This window comes from Dunckerocampus dactyliophorus, chromosome 13, assembly GCF_027744805.1.
Source record: "Dunckerocampus dactyliophorus isolate RoL2022-P2 chromosome 13, RoL_Ddac_1.1, whole genome shotgun sequence".
NCBI classification, from domain to species: Eukaryota; Metazoa; Chordata; class Actinopteri; order Syngnathiformes; family Syngnathidae; genus Dunckerocampus; species Dunckerocampus dactyliophorus.
Window position 1 is genome coordinate 8,851,840 of NC_072831.1, and position 14,846 is coordinate 8,866,685.

General features: G+C 42.5%; 1 protein-coding gene across 1 annotated transcript in view; it reads right to left on the reverse strand.

Annotated features, from left to right (window-relative positions):
- The window catches only part of syne2b (spectrin repeat containing, nuclear envelope 2b), a 130,962-nt gene extending 116,581 nt beyond the window's left edge, over window positions 1-14,381 (reverse strand). The window contains exons 1-10 of the mRNA XM_054796979.1: window positions 14,252-14,381; window positions 10,659-10,788; window positions 7,214-7,275; window positions 4,947-5,042; window positions 4,787-4,864; window positions 4,631-4,723; window positions 4,335-4,537; window positions 3,642-3,841; window positions 3,107-3,207; window positions 156-245 (exon numbers count right to left, since the gene is read on the reverse strand). Of these exons, the coding sequence (XP_054652954.1) occupies window positions 156-245; window positions 3,107-3,207; window positions 3,642-3,841; window positions 4,335-4,537; window positions 4,631-4,723; window positions 4,787-4,864; window positions 4,947-5,042; window positions 7,214-7,275; window positions 10,659-10,749 (1,014 nt within the window). The 5' untranslated portion in view covers window positions 10,750-10,788; window positions 14,252-14,381. The remainder of the gene's footprint in view (window positions 1-155; window positions 246-3,106; window positions 3,208-3,641; window positions 3,842-4,334; window positions 4,538-4,630; window positions 4,724-4,786; window positions 4,865-4,946; window positions 5,043-7,213; window positions 7,276-10,658; window positions 10,789-14,251) is intronic.
- Window positions 14,382-14,846: the final 465 nt, after the last annotated feature.

Genomic DNA, 14,846 nt, shown 5'->3' on the forward strand with positions numbered 1-14,846 from the left:
AATAAATCCAGAAGTTATGCTCTGATGCATGCAGGCGTGACCATGACTGTGCCCTGAAATTAGCCCCGCCAACCTAACAAGCAGCATAACAAGAAAAAACTACACAACCTAGGACCAAACACCTGCCAAGAGAAGCAAAGAACGATGGGAGGTACCTGGCGCAGTGGCGAAGCAGAGATAGCAGGCGTATAGTGCACGGGAAGGCTGAAAGGAGAAGGAGCTTTTGGAGGAGTCAAGTATTGTGTCTATGAAGAGACAGAGGAAGGAAGGATAGAAGGAATCCAGAGGAGTCAATATTGTAGCAGAATGAAGGAAAAGCTTCACTGTAACTAAATGTGATGCCGTCAAGGAAAAAGTCAAAACAAAAACAAATAATGCGAGTTAGCTGTTAGTTAGCGGCAGGCATAGCCGAGGACAGCTATTTCATTACTACTGTTACTATTAATATGTATGACTGTTTGTTTCTGTTGTTTTGTTATTGTTGTCGCAATTGTTGTTGTTGTCCTTGTCTCTCTCTTTATTTTGCCCCCTCTTATCCCTGCACTCCCCTCTCTGTTTTTTTTCTCTTCTTCTCTATCCCATCCTGCTCCGGTCCGGCCGCTCCAAATTTGCATAACAACAAAATATCAAAGTCAAATAAATTCTGTATAACAGGGGAAGTGTATCTCACACTTTCCCCTGGCAGAGCAAATCTGTTGAGCACGTAAGGGCATTTAGATCAATAATACTATCTGCCCTAACGGCTGGACAGGACAAAAAAAACAAAAAACTTTAAAATGATCTTTCAAAGGTACACACTTATTATAGATTAAAAAAAATAATTAATCTGCGATTAATTGCGATGAATTACAAATTAACTATGGACACCATGCGATTAATCACAATTAAAGATTTGAATCCATTGACAGCCCTGGTTCAAATGTGTCCTATACAGCTTTGAGCTTGACTTGAACTCGCCAAGTCTGTAAGTGACATATAGGAAACATTTTGAAGTGGTTGTAATGTGACGGGCATGTGACTATCCCAGGATATGGCTTCTGAGTTGGGACAGTGTGTCAGGTAAGCTAGCTCATTTCCAAAACCTTATTTTTTGCCATGAAAGCTCATTTTAGACCCATTGAATAATTGCAATGCCTTAATAGGGTGTTATCTTTCTATAGTTCTTCAATGAATTCATAGAAAATAAGCAACAAAAATATCACTAGAGGGCTTTTAGCCTATGGAAAGCCTGACATGGCCTATTTGTCACAGTAGCAAAAATGCTAAAAAGACACTAAATAAATATCACCGTTTCAATTCTATTCAATGAACGTATGCTACCAGTTAAAAGTGTTTGGACACACTTTCCCATTAAATAGCATGAGGAAGTGTGTCCAAACCTTTGACTGGTATTATGCTCTTTCTTCAATTTAAAATACATTTGTACTCCACAAAATATTGTCAAATTAGGACTAGATTTAGCATGAACACCTTATATGTAACATTATACATCTTTGACATGAATTAGTAGTATTTTAATATCTCCTATGTGTTTGACTTGGTCATTTGACTTCAAGCACAAATGGATCTGGCTTCTTGTAGGTTCCGAGACTGAAACGAGAGCATGGACTTTCAAAAAGAAAACAAAACAACCAAACTGGAATATTCTGCCAAGCAAGTAGAGCAAGACGCATCACATGACTGAAGCTTTCAATTAGACTGCAACTTTGATAGCGGTCCTGTCTCGACAACGTGTGAACACATGAATACAGTGGAACCTCGGTTAGCATGCATTCTCCGATTAGCGTACCATATTGTTGTGTTATTAATGCACTGCGTGAGTACAACTGTGTTCTTAATGTATTTTTTGAATCACAAAACATTCCTCCTTTTACGATCCAATTAGCTAGCTAAACAAAATGGCAACCAGAACAGGCTGTCTAGTTTTGTGTTAACATTTTTGGCTTTCTGGAACGCATTTATTGGATTTACAGTTATATTTGCCCCCTTGCTGATTTCTTATTTTTTTGCACATTTGCCACACTTAAATGTTTCAGATCATCAAACAAATGAAAAAATTACTCAATGAAGTTAACAATAACTTCTAAACTACTAAAAACGTCATACAGTATTTCTCTATAAAAAAGGAGACATATGATCTTAGAGGAAAATGTAACTTCTAACACTTATATGCAAGAACAACGCTGAAAACCCACAGCATTTGAGTATGCGGAATTAAATTATGAAATGGACTGAGTAAGGAACTCAAACAATGTACCTACATGGCCCTGTGTGAAACAGTGATTTCTTGCCTCAGTTAAGGTCAGTGTTTATGACTCTACCATAAGAAAGACACTGGGCAAAAGCGGCCTGCATGGCAGAGTTCATGATCGTCTCAATTTTGCCAGAAAACATCTTGATGATCTCCAAGACCTTTGGGAAAATGCTCGAAAACTCTCCACTTCTGAATTACAACAATTCTGCAAAGATAAGTGGGACAAAATTACTCAACGCTTGATTGCAGTTGTTGCTGCAAAGGGTGGCCCAATCAGTTATTAGGTTTACAGGGCAATCATTTTTTCACACAGGGCCATGTACGTTTGGATTTTTTTTCTTTCTTAATAAAAAATAGCTGCATTTTGTGTTCGGTTGTGTTGTCATTGACTAATGTTTAAATGTGTTTGACGATATGAAACATTTAAGTCTGACAAACACGCAAAAAATAAGAAATCACGAAGGGGGCAAACACTTTTTCACACCACCGCATATTATTTCTTATGGGAAAAATGTATTTAGTTAGCGTCCGTTTCAGTTAGAGTCGGACCTACTGGAACGAATTAAAGGCACTAACCAAGGTCCCACTGTACATTGTAGGAATGTAACATGGTAACATCATTCACTTGGAGGTAAGTGCAGTGGAACTTCTACAGTCCAATGGCAATGCGGTCCGACACTTTTTCATTCAACGAACATTATTTCAATTTCCTATTGTTTCCAAAGTCAAAGTCCCAAATCCAATGTCCCTGAACAGACTGTGTTGGAACAAATAAGAATGCAGTCAATGTTTGTAGAACTAATAAGAGTAATCACTGAACATGCGCATAGTGGTGTGTAAAGGCTCGCTGACCTGCATGTCCTCCTCAGGGACGGGCAGGTCTCTGGAGTACTGCAGGAACTGAGCCACGTAGGTCATGATGGACTTCTCATCAGGTTCTCGAACATCCACATCTGCTTGGACATCATCACAGTAATCCATCACAATGTTGTGTCTCACAGTAACAGCTAAAGGTGTCACTTGGGCATTTTTATAACCTTGCGAAGCAGCACCCCCCACCCCATGAGAGACACTTGTGTGGCTAACAGGCAGAGCAAAAGTGAAACAAGCGAGTGTTTTATAGAAGAGTGTAGCAAACAAGCAGCTGGCTGACCAGCTGACTGGTGGTTCGTCATCATGTTCCCAGCATGCCTAGAGGCTACATGGACGCGGTGGGAAGTAGGAGCCACACAAGCACATCATTGACAGAAATGTTCATGGGAGCTTGTGGTAGATTGAAAAGACATGTCCACAAAGACCTCTTTAGAGGAGGTACATGGCATCACACACGTGAAGGACGAAGCATCCGTAAATCCCAGTGTAAACATGTCAAACGGGGCTTCCTCACCGTCGGGTTCCAGCAGCCTTGGGATCCTCAGCTCTCTCTCGGCCACACAAAAGGCCTCCTCCAGGTTCTGCTTGTTGCTCCTGGTTCTGGCCTTGGATAGATCCACCAGGTCGGACCTGAGGGCATACAAGATGGCGAGGAAAACCACGCCGCTCCGCCAGCTGCCCTTGAAGTCCTTCACATTGACGGAACAGCCGGCCCTGCAAGAAAACACTTTACTAGAAGATCACGTTCAGCTGAGCTTTCTTTATTTCTTTGTGAACGCCGACACAACTTCCTCTTTCAGTATTTCCACATTCTTCACATCATCACTGACAGGGTAGACTGAGACAAAAATTTGGCCCTAGACTATTTGGTTTTGTCCCTCGCCATTTTCTCTTCAGCTGCAGGATGCACTGTGAGAACCACAAGAGGAAATATCTTACTGTAAGAGTGACGTTGCTGAGGGTGGCATCAATAACAAGAAAAAGCATTCACACAGGATTTGACTGAATATATTAGAAAACAATATTTAGGAACAAAATGACTAAGAATTTTAAATCTCTGCAGCATACCAGACTTCTTTGTTGCTCTGACAAAGCAGAATAATCCCTGGACAAAATGGAAGAAAACCATTGCCCCCAAACAAGGACTTGAACCAGCGATCCAAAGGTTTTACACCTCAGTACACTGTGATGCAGTGTAATGTCATACTTGTGGCACTGCTCGCGGACCCACAGCAGGAGGGCCTTCTTGGCTGACACTCTGAATCGGGCGTGGAGCGGTGAGCCTCGGCGGGGGACAGGACTGCTGCTGGCTGAGCGGCTAGACCACGTGGAGCGAGAGTCCAGACTGGCCAGAGACTCCATGGAGGACTGGCGAGAGTTGAAGGACAGTGCGCTGGCCAGCTCCTCAATCTGTGTACCAGACACAAAGACTTCCTGTTCAATCAAGTGCTTTCCTGAAATAAGTATGTCTAATATTACGGACATAAGTGGTTTTAAGCTCACGTGATACTGGAGGATGATGGTCCAGATGAGGCCCAGGATGATGGAGGGTTTGCCATCGATGATGTCAGGAATGTTGATGTTGACTAGTTTGATCTGAAATCAAAATCATTAGAAACTTTAACTCCTAAAATAATAAATAATTGATTAGTTTCTTACTGATTTCTGCCTGAGGAAGGCAAGGGCCTTCTCGATATTGCTCCTATGCTGGAACGTTCCTCTCCCTCGCTCGCGGCTCTGACGGAACCATCAGACAGATTTAGCATGAGCATCACCGTTTGTTTCAGTGTTAGCGTGTGTGCGATGCAGGATGACTCACGATGCGTTGGTTGCTCATCACCTCCAGCAGGTCCAACAGTTTGGATCCATCACGGAAGTCATTGAAGAGATCCACCACCATACACGGAGGCCTCCTCTGATAACAGTAACACACTTTCTTTCAAACATTGGCTCACATGGAATCACTTCTCGTTGAAGAGATCAGACGTGTAATTTGCGACAGGATGTTTGGACTATCTTGGAGTTTTCCCGACCACACATCTTGACCACAAGAACAGGATTGCTTGCTGATACTTTTACTACTCTGTCTGGCATGAGGTATGGATTTGTTGAAATAACCAAGTTACGATGGTCACCGCCCGCTCGCGAGCCAAGTTAACTGTTGCTAAAGGACGAACGTCAAAGCGATTGCTTAGCAAAGCAATGAGGAAAACAAAAACCTTCCCTCCCGGAACGTCCCAGCTTGGAGAAAGAAGCCGAAGAGACAGGTGAGTCTTAATGTAGCTACATCTGGATGTAAAAATAAAAAAAACACAATGTAAACTTGGACAGGTTAAATAAGAAAAGGTTTAGACAGGAAGTTGCACACCAACCAATCTAGATGAGGATGTATGTGACCTCAGTGGAGATAATTATAGTTTGATGGCAGTGTTGCAACACAAACACACTGGTGACAACTTGTGTGTCTGTCACGTCACGCCAGGTTTGCTTGCAATGTGAAGCATTAACAGTTACGCGCATGCTAACAGTTTATTGTTACTGAGCGCTGCCTGCAGGCACTGGGAGGTGGTGATGGGGGGCATATAGTGGTAGAAGACGGCTGTTGCTGTCCGTCTTGTCCTCGTGTTCTACAGTATTTAGTGTCGTCCACCCCCACCAATGTCCTCTCCTGTCCCATCTGACCTCCACATGAATGGAAACTCTCTTGTTATGTTTTGACTTTGACAATTTGTTTGATTGAAGTCGACTCCGAAAGACAGAGAAAGCTACTGTAACTAGTGCTTTGTCTCAAATAGAATACTTCTATCAGTACACTTCATAAAGTATACCGAGTGCAATGTGTACTTAGTTCTTAGAATTTTGACAGTGGAGTGCTGTCCTAAATCCATTACTGTTGTTGTACCTCTACCGGAAATGACAATCACAATATTAACTTTCTACTTCTCGCTTTTTTAAGTTTGGAAAGTTTTGGTAGTCCCTCCTCTCTGTTACGCAACTCAATTTCTTTTACCTAATTGAGTTCGTATGAGACTCTTACTAATGTGAACCGAGTAATCCATTTACAGGTAATCAAGTAACTGATTCACTTTAGTCGTTTGCACCTGTCACCTGTCACAGTGCGCTTACGCAAAAAGTCGAGTATCCGTGAGTCAGTGAAACTCCAGTCTTCGTTGAGCACCAGTGAGTCAGTAGAACTCGATTGTTTGTCAAGCACCCATGAGTCAGTGGAACTCGAGTCTTCGTCGAGCACCAATGAGTCGGTGAAACGCGACTCTTCGTTGAGTAGTTGGTGAAACATGAGTTTGTGTCGAGTACTCATGAGTCGTGAAATTTCCATCTTTGTCGAGCATCCATGAGTAGAACTCAAGTCTTTGTCAAACCCCCCATGAGTCAGTAAAACTCGATTCTTTGCCAAGCACCCACAAGTCAGTGAAACTCCAGTGTTCGTCCAGCACCTATGAGTCAGTGGAAGTCATGTCTTTGTCAACATCAGTAAGTCGGTGAAATGCAAGTCCTCGATGAGTACCCGTGAGTCGGTGAAACTCGAGTCTTCATTTAGCACCCGTCAGTCGATGAAACTCGAGTTTTTTGTCGAGTGATTCAGTGGAAAGCGTGTCTTTGTCGAGCACTCGTGAGTCAGTGAAACTTGAGTCTTTGTCTAGCAACGGAGGTGTAGCTTGGGCAGGAAGAGGAAGGGAGAGTTGATTTGTAGCAAGGACCTTATCTGTTGCTTTTTCCATGGGGCTAATAATGTAGCTAGCGGTTGAAATTGTGAGTTGTAGTTGTGAACGAATATTGAGGGTGATAAGTGTCCATCTTGCGCACTGCATTTTGCCATACTGCTCAGTGTGAATGCACTTATGCACTCAACTACTCAGCTACGCGTAAGTACAAAAGTGCGCCAATGGAGACGCAGCTTCAACAGGTTTATGTATAAATATTGTATTTTATTCCTTCAAATGCTGAAGGATTTGTGTGTCCATAGTGACAGAAAGACATTCACTCTGTGTGCTAAGCTAACATGTTGCAGCAAACTCATTTATGGCTTTGGTGAAAAGTGAGTTGCAGAGAGGTCAAAGGTCTCACCTTGGCCAGCTGGGCGTTGACCCAGTTGGTGAAGGTCCTCTTCTGGATCTGTTCTTGCTCCACTTAGGAGAAGGAAACCACAAAGACGTTAATGCTATCAATATGTTTACTGTAAGACTTAGTTTGCATATTAAGTGGAAATACTTTTGAGACTTGATCATCAGTCCTTTTCATTTGTTCACATGTTCATCTTCTGAGTGCGTGCTGGAATGTAAAGTTTCAACTGTTAAAGGGGTCCTATCCTGCTAATTTAATCTCTCACTAGGGTCACGGATATCCCAGCCGACTTCGGGCGACAGGCGGGGTACACCCTGGACTGGTCACCAGCCAATCGCAGGGCACATATAGACAAACAACCATTCACACTCCCATTCATACCTATGGACAATTTTGAATCTCCAATTAACCTAACATGCCTGTTTTTGGCATGTGGGAGGAAACCGGAGTAACCGTACAAAATCCACGCACACACGGGGAGAACATGCAAACTCCACACAGAGATGGAGTTTGCTCAACGCAGATTCGAATCCAGATCTTCCAGACCCCCTGACTGTGTGGCCAACATGCTAACCACTAGGCCACCGTGCGGCTACAGTAAGTTTCTTTTCATGAAATACTCCATAATTCTCAAGTTGCGTACTGGGCAAATCTGTATTCTTCTCCTCTTGGCTGAAACATCTGGATTCGAAAGCCTTCTTCCCGACCACGCCTACTATGATGTGACAAAGGTCTGTGGCTCCCCCGAAAACAACAAAACTTTCCATTACTGCTTTACTCGGTTTAGTTACACAATTCTTACATCTATAAAAATATTTTCTGGCTACCATTTTCAAGAAAAAGCAGCAGGACTGAGAATCAGTCGCCACATCCCACAGATGGCCCCTGTGCCACACTTTGGACACGCATCCGTGGTTTGGCAGGAGAGTGAGTGTACGTCCAAGCTCTGCCTTATTGGCGCTGTTGGTCAAAGCTGGGTTGCATTGTACATGGCGTTACGGAGGTGGAGCTTGCTTCACCTTTCCTGATCGCTTGTATTAAATTACCGAAATGCATGACGCAAGAAACACTTACATGTGCACCCATGCTAAATATACCGACCATGTTGCTAAATTGTCAAAACAGATCTCTTCTATGTATGAGGTGTGTTATGAAGCAGATGACCGCCGGCGCTTAAAAGCTGGCGCTTAGCCAAATGCAATGAGCGTCAATAGAAGCGCTCGGTGATTAAGGAGGCAGACAAGTTCGAACATCTACGTTGGTTGATCTGACAAATCTTAGGTAAAATGTATCAAATTTAGAATTACTACAGCTTCTGCTTGGACATCAACAAGTAGCAAGCAGCTGTTCAATGGAAAAAACAGCCACACGTCACCTGCTGATGAGAACACTGTGAACACCGAGGTAGGTTGGATTACAAGGTGAGCTTAAAGCACTTAATGTGCGCTTCCAATAATGCCTTGCATACTGCCACCTCCGTATTGTCATTCATAGTAGCGATGCCATAGTTCACAGTCTGATTGGCTACTGGCCACTCTGTTCTCGCGATACAAATGTCCAAATGAGAAATCTTGTCACGTCACGCAAGATCTCGAGACACCCGTACTACACAGGAAGCTAAATAGCTGGTCAACGAGAGTGTGATTGCTCATTCTCAGGAAAACACTGCCTAGCATTTTGGTAGTCACAAGATCAGCCCTCAGCCTTAATCTCATGGAATATCTTCTCAACGCTACTACAAAGATAAATCCCAATTCTTTTACATATTTGAAGGTTAGACAAAAAAGCACAATACAATAATAACTACAATAATACAATAATTACTTTCCCTGGTAACTAATTACATTTTTGAAGGATTAATTCCGTAACTAATTCAATTACTTTTTAGTTAAATATCAAGCAACTATAATTGATTACTTTTAAAAGTAGTTTGCCCAACATTGTTCATACATGGACTTCCTAATTTGACCTTGCCACGCACAGTAGCTATATAAGGCAGTACAGGTGTACAATATTACGCATATTGTTAAATACAGATTGTTTGATACAAATCATAAACTGGTGTACCTAATAAGGTGTCCAATTGTCATGGAAACTCACACACACATGCACACACTCACATTTAATACAGTCACGCACAGCAGCTAAATAAGGCATTACCGTCGTACAAACGCATGAATAAAAATATTCTTAAATAAAGACAGAATGTTTCATATGACTCATTAGCGGGTGTATCTAATTAAGTGTCCACTTATCACTTCTACTATTTTAGCTTAATCATTTCAAATCATCTACAACCCTCCGAGGATGGAAAGATCAAGTTAGTCTGCTTGCATGACTTGGAATGGCTTCCTGGACTATTTTATGATTCAAATGCATCTCAACTGGACTGTGTTACATTTAGGTGCCAAAGGCAGGAAAAGACAACTCACCCATGCTGACTGAGCAGTCACGTGACCAGGTGATGCTTTCAGCCCCCACACCCGACCCGCGCACCACTGTGTATGTTGTGTCGTGTCGTGTTGTGTAGCACACAGGTGGACAACATGAATATGAAATATGTTTTTCTGGTTCAACCACCTTACAAGCAGGTCTAACTGACTTAGGCTCCTCCCCCCACTGGCAATGAAGAGGTTACACCCTGTAAAAAATAAAAGAACTCATCTTCACATGGGGCACGCCTCTTGGGCTAAGAGGAGGACCAATCAGTAACTTTGCTTATTCTCATATACCATATATACAATATATAATACACCTCTATGATACACCTTTGGTGATACTCATCACATCTCTTTAGACCTCCGCTAAGTGGGCATCAAAAGGATGAACTCCACAAGTGTGTTTTGATTTTTCGGGGATTTTCTTTGTGATGTCACCATGAATCATGATACGAATCGAATCGCTATTAAAACGAATCCTTACACCCCTATTAGCTTGTCATTATAACTGTCACTATATTTGGTGGGTATTCAGACCCCTCCAGCTTATGTTTAAAAAAAATATCTAGCGACATTTTCTGGTCTTAATGGACTCTAACATGAGGCACGCATCGCTATTCCCAACAAGCAGCAGGTCCTGCTGTGCACACCCACCAGCCCTCCCCACCTAAAAGCACTGTTGTGACATTAAAAAAACCCACAAGAAGAAGTGACATAATTTTTTTAAAATTTGTAAACATATTTCTTTTGCTTTTCATGTTTTTGTCTCCAACAGCATCCACCAAAATGACACTCATTTTCACGTGTCGTGACCAAATATGCATATTGGGCAACGCTGTCATCTACCCCACATTCCTAACAACACCACACCACAGATACATTGCAGTCCTGTGGGAAACACTCACCTCAGTGAGAACAAATGTCTTTAAGAAAAATGTGCTAGTGGAGCTGTGGCTGGTGTGTTAAGGAGTACAAAGTGTGCCAAGTTACACAAGTCCAGTGTGTCCCACCTTGCAGCAGCATGTGGACGTTGTCAATGTCTAGGGGGACGGACCCTCGCTCCCCCATGACGTCCTCACTGTAGTGCACCTCCGACATCATCCTCGCTCAGAGACCGCCTCTGTGTAACATGGCGACACTCTGCACACACACATTATTTATGAACATTATTAGCATTCAGTATCTATACACAGTGTCTGTCGAGCTATGGCTGTGACACGTGTGATTGACAGCTGTCCAGAGAGGACATGTGTAGAAGGCCTAAAGTACAACAACACACAAGGACCAATGTGTTTGTTTTTATCTCCAGTCGCTGCCAGCGGGGTGGAGTTTAATTATGACGGACAACTTCCTGGTACCGCCAGCTCACAAAGGTGTGTGCGCGCGTGTGTGTGTGCGTGCGTGTGTGTGTCAGGCCATCAACACGCGTGATCTCTAAAAAGTAACTTTAGAAGTGAACCACTGCCCTCTAACATTCACACTGAAATACAGGCACCAGTGTGTCGTTATAGCACGGCATGCCAGTCATCCCAAGGCTTTATGTCAGCTGCAGCATGTTCTAGAATATGTGTGTGTGTCCTCATACTGTAGATGGACGCTGTGTTCTATTTATGTGTCTCAAAAACACACAAACTGGCATATGATGCATTTGTAGTCCAGTATGTGACAATGATGACAAAAGTGAAAGTTGTGATTGCAGCAGTCTCACCCACACACAGACACACACACGCACGCACGCACACACACACACACACACTCACACACACACACACACACACACAGAATGAGGACATGTTACATTTACAAAGAAATTCGATGTTCCACCAGCTCATGAGACAGTGTTGTTTTGCAACCAGCATGATCATCTAAAAGTAACATGTCTACAAAGTCAACATGTTCGACACACTTTGTGAGTTAAAAGATCACCAAGACGACCTTTTATAAAGCACAGCAAGCAACAATAAGCTAATCTATCCAGCTAACACTCACAGAGGAGGCTAGCTGCTAGCATGACAATCAGACTACTAACATCTGGCTCATTGTCACTCAAACAAACATGATGACTAATAATAAATAATACTCCACATTATGATGTAAAAATATGATGAGGATGATAGCAAACAGCCAACATGGCTGAACAGCAACATAGACACCATTTCAGCACTCTACCTGTTCACCATCAATCCTTCTTGTATCGTTGTTGTTGTTCTCTGCCGTAGCAAGAAGCAGATTTATTTGGTGATTTTCTATCTGACATGAGATGACCGGGTTAGCTTGGGTCATAGGTCATGTACAGTGTACAGTATATTCATACAGCACAGTCTTCCCTCACTCTGTCGCGGTTCACCTTTTGTAGATTTGCAGATTTTTTTTAATACTTCTGTTTTTTTTTATTACAGCGTTTGAACACTGTTACAGGGCGAGCCTGGCCCTTTAAGAAGAATTTCATTGGGGGAAGTTTAGTGTCTCTCTCTTCCCTTTCTTGTCTGTCTGCACCGCCCATTGTTTTCTGCGTCCTGATTGGCTGTAGACCATTGCCAATCAGTCTCCTTCATGCCACCCTGCCATGTCTCCTGTGTCATTGCTAGCTTGCTAGCTTGTAAATAAATCTTCAGTTTGATGGAGGAGGACTGAAACGCAGTGACGGTGATGTCGGCAATATGATTATAGTTATTATAATTGTGTGCATTACACTTGTCACTTGTCATTATGTTCACTATCATAGTGAATAATTTCATTACTACTATTACTACTAATATGTGTGACTGTTTCAATGCAGTATTATCATTGTGGTTGTTGATATTATTTTGTCCTTTCCGTCATGATCTTTATAGCCGTCACAGACATTTGCTGATGTAGTCCTGTTTTGTAATTGTTGTTGTTGCTGTTGTCCTTGTCTCTCTCTTAATTGTCCCCCTTCTCCTCGCACTCCCCCCTCTGTTTTCTTTTTTCTTCTCTCTATCGCCTCCTGCTCCGCTCCGGTCCGGCCACTCCAAACAACAAAACATCAAAGTCAAATAAATTCTGTGTAACAGGGGAAGTGTATCTCAGATCAACAATGCTATCTGCCCTAATGCCTGGACAAGACAACAACAAAAAAAGGATGCAATAACGCTAGAGTACAGCAGAACAACGCCAGGACGAAAAGGCATGGTCACAGGAGTGAAATTTGCTTGACTGACATAATAATTACTTGTTTCCGACCTGTAGGTTGATCATTAAAATTCAAATGAAGGTTTGAATTTATTTTATTTTATTTTATTTTATTTTCCATCCATCCATTTTCTACACCGCTTCTCCTCTCTAGGGTCGCGGGGGCATGCTGGACCCCATCCCAGCTGACCTCGGGCGACAGGCGGGGCACACCCCGGACTGGTCGCCAGCCAATCGCAGGGCACATAAAGACAAACAACCATTCACACTCACATTCATACCTATGGACAATTTAGAGTCTCCAATTAACCTAACATGCATGTTTTTGGAATGTGGGAGGAAACCGGAGTACCCGGAGAAAACCCACACACGCACGGGGAGAACATGCAAACTCCCCACAGAAATGCCCAAGGGAGAATCGAACCCAGATCTTCCTGATATACAGACTGTTACTGTGTTGGCCAACATGCTAACCACTAGACCACCGTGCGGCCCTTTTATTTTATTTTATTTATTTTTATTATTTTTTTATTTATACCATTAGTGTATAGTGAGGGGTTTTGCAGCCTTAAAGCATATATAATAATTGTAAATAAATTAAGTTGGCTACTTGCAGATTTCACTTATTGTGGGCTATTTCGGGAACCTATCCCCCGCGATAAACGAGGGAACACTGTACAGTATATTTATATTTTATAGTAAACACTCGAGCAGCAAAATAATGGAAGATTGATCAGTTTTATTGTCTTGAACTTTTAAGGGATTCCTGTTCTATATCAAAGCAAGAGTCCTATTGGTTTTTGACTGACATCTGACACAAGACGGCTTCAATCATAGGTCAACGGCAAGGTTTTGTTGGTGTGCAATTTTTAACCACTTAAAAAAAACTTTTTGTGTTTGGCAGCTCTTTACGCATAACACAAACCCTAACAAAACAATATGTCTTACTATTACTAAAAAATGTAAAGTGCATGAGCAATGGGGTGACAGCTTAGATACGTCCCTAAGGGCAAAAACACTATTGTCTTATTTTCACAGTTGATCCTTGTGTTTTTGTGTGGGGTGAAAGGTCACATGAAAAGATGATATTAAAAATATGTGCGCCATTAGCTACGCTCTACAACTTTAGTTGCCTTTGAGTGCGGGAATGTCAGATAGCGTAGGAGTCGATAGGTCGCGGGGGCCAGAAATAGCCATGGGTGTGCAGTGGCAGAGAGAATGGGGGGGGGACGTGCTGCTCTCAGATCAGTTTGGAGACGCTGGTCATGAGCCCTTGACCAGGACGTCCACACAATAACACAATAACGCAATAAAAACGCAACAGGTCTTTGAAAACAATACGACACTCACGCACACATCAACATCATCTAGCATGACTTCCACAATGAAGCATGTTCGTGTGTCATGTTAATGCATGTCAGTCAGCGTGTTCAACAGGAGGTCTACTTACATGCAGCAAAGGTCAACACTCAGTCAGGTCCACTACTGAAGAACAAGAAGAGGAACAAGAAGATGTTCTTCAGTGCGCGTGGAGCAGCTCCAGTGAAAGCTGAAGACGACTGTGCAAAGGAGCATGAGTGACACCGGAGAAGCCTCGGCCATACTTCACTGGATATCACTAAATTTAGAGCATACACACACACACACACACACACACACACACACACCTGCCTTGAAGGTCCAAAGTGAAGCAGAGTGCATGTTTAATGTCAACTCACCATAACACAAAAAGAAACAATAGAAGAGAAGAAGACATCCATATTTAGTGTTCATCTTTTTAATAATAATACAGATAACGTGGTAAGAGCCACATGCTAATTTTAACAAAGGCAAGCAGTACTTTGGGTCCAAACTAGAGATGTGCATTTTGCCTCTGCATTGTCATTTGCAATTTGCCAGGCAATGCGTGTCATTTAGATGGCTCGCCTGAAAAGGCTGAAGACTGGTGTGTTTTGCACTGTTTACACATGAGATTTGTGACCGAAAATGGTGTGCATTGGCACGAAGTACCATCCTCCCACACGACTTATTTACACCTAAATACA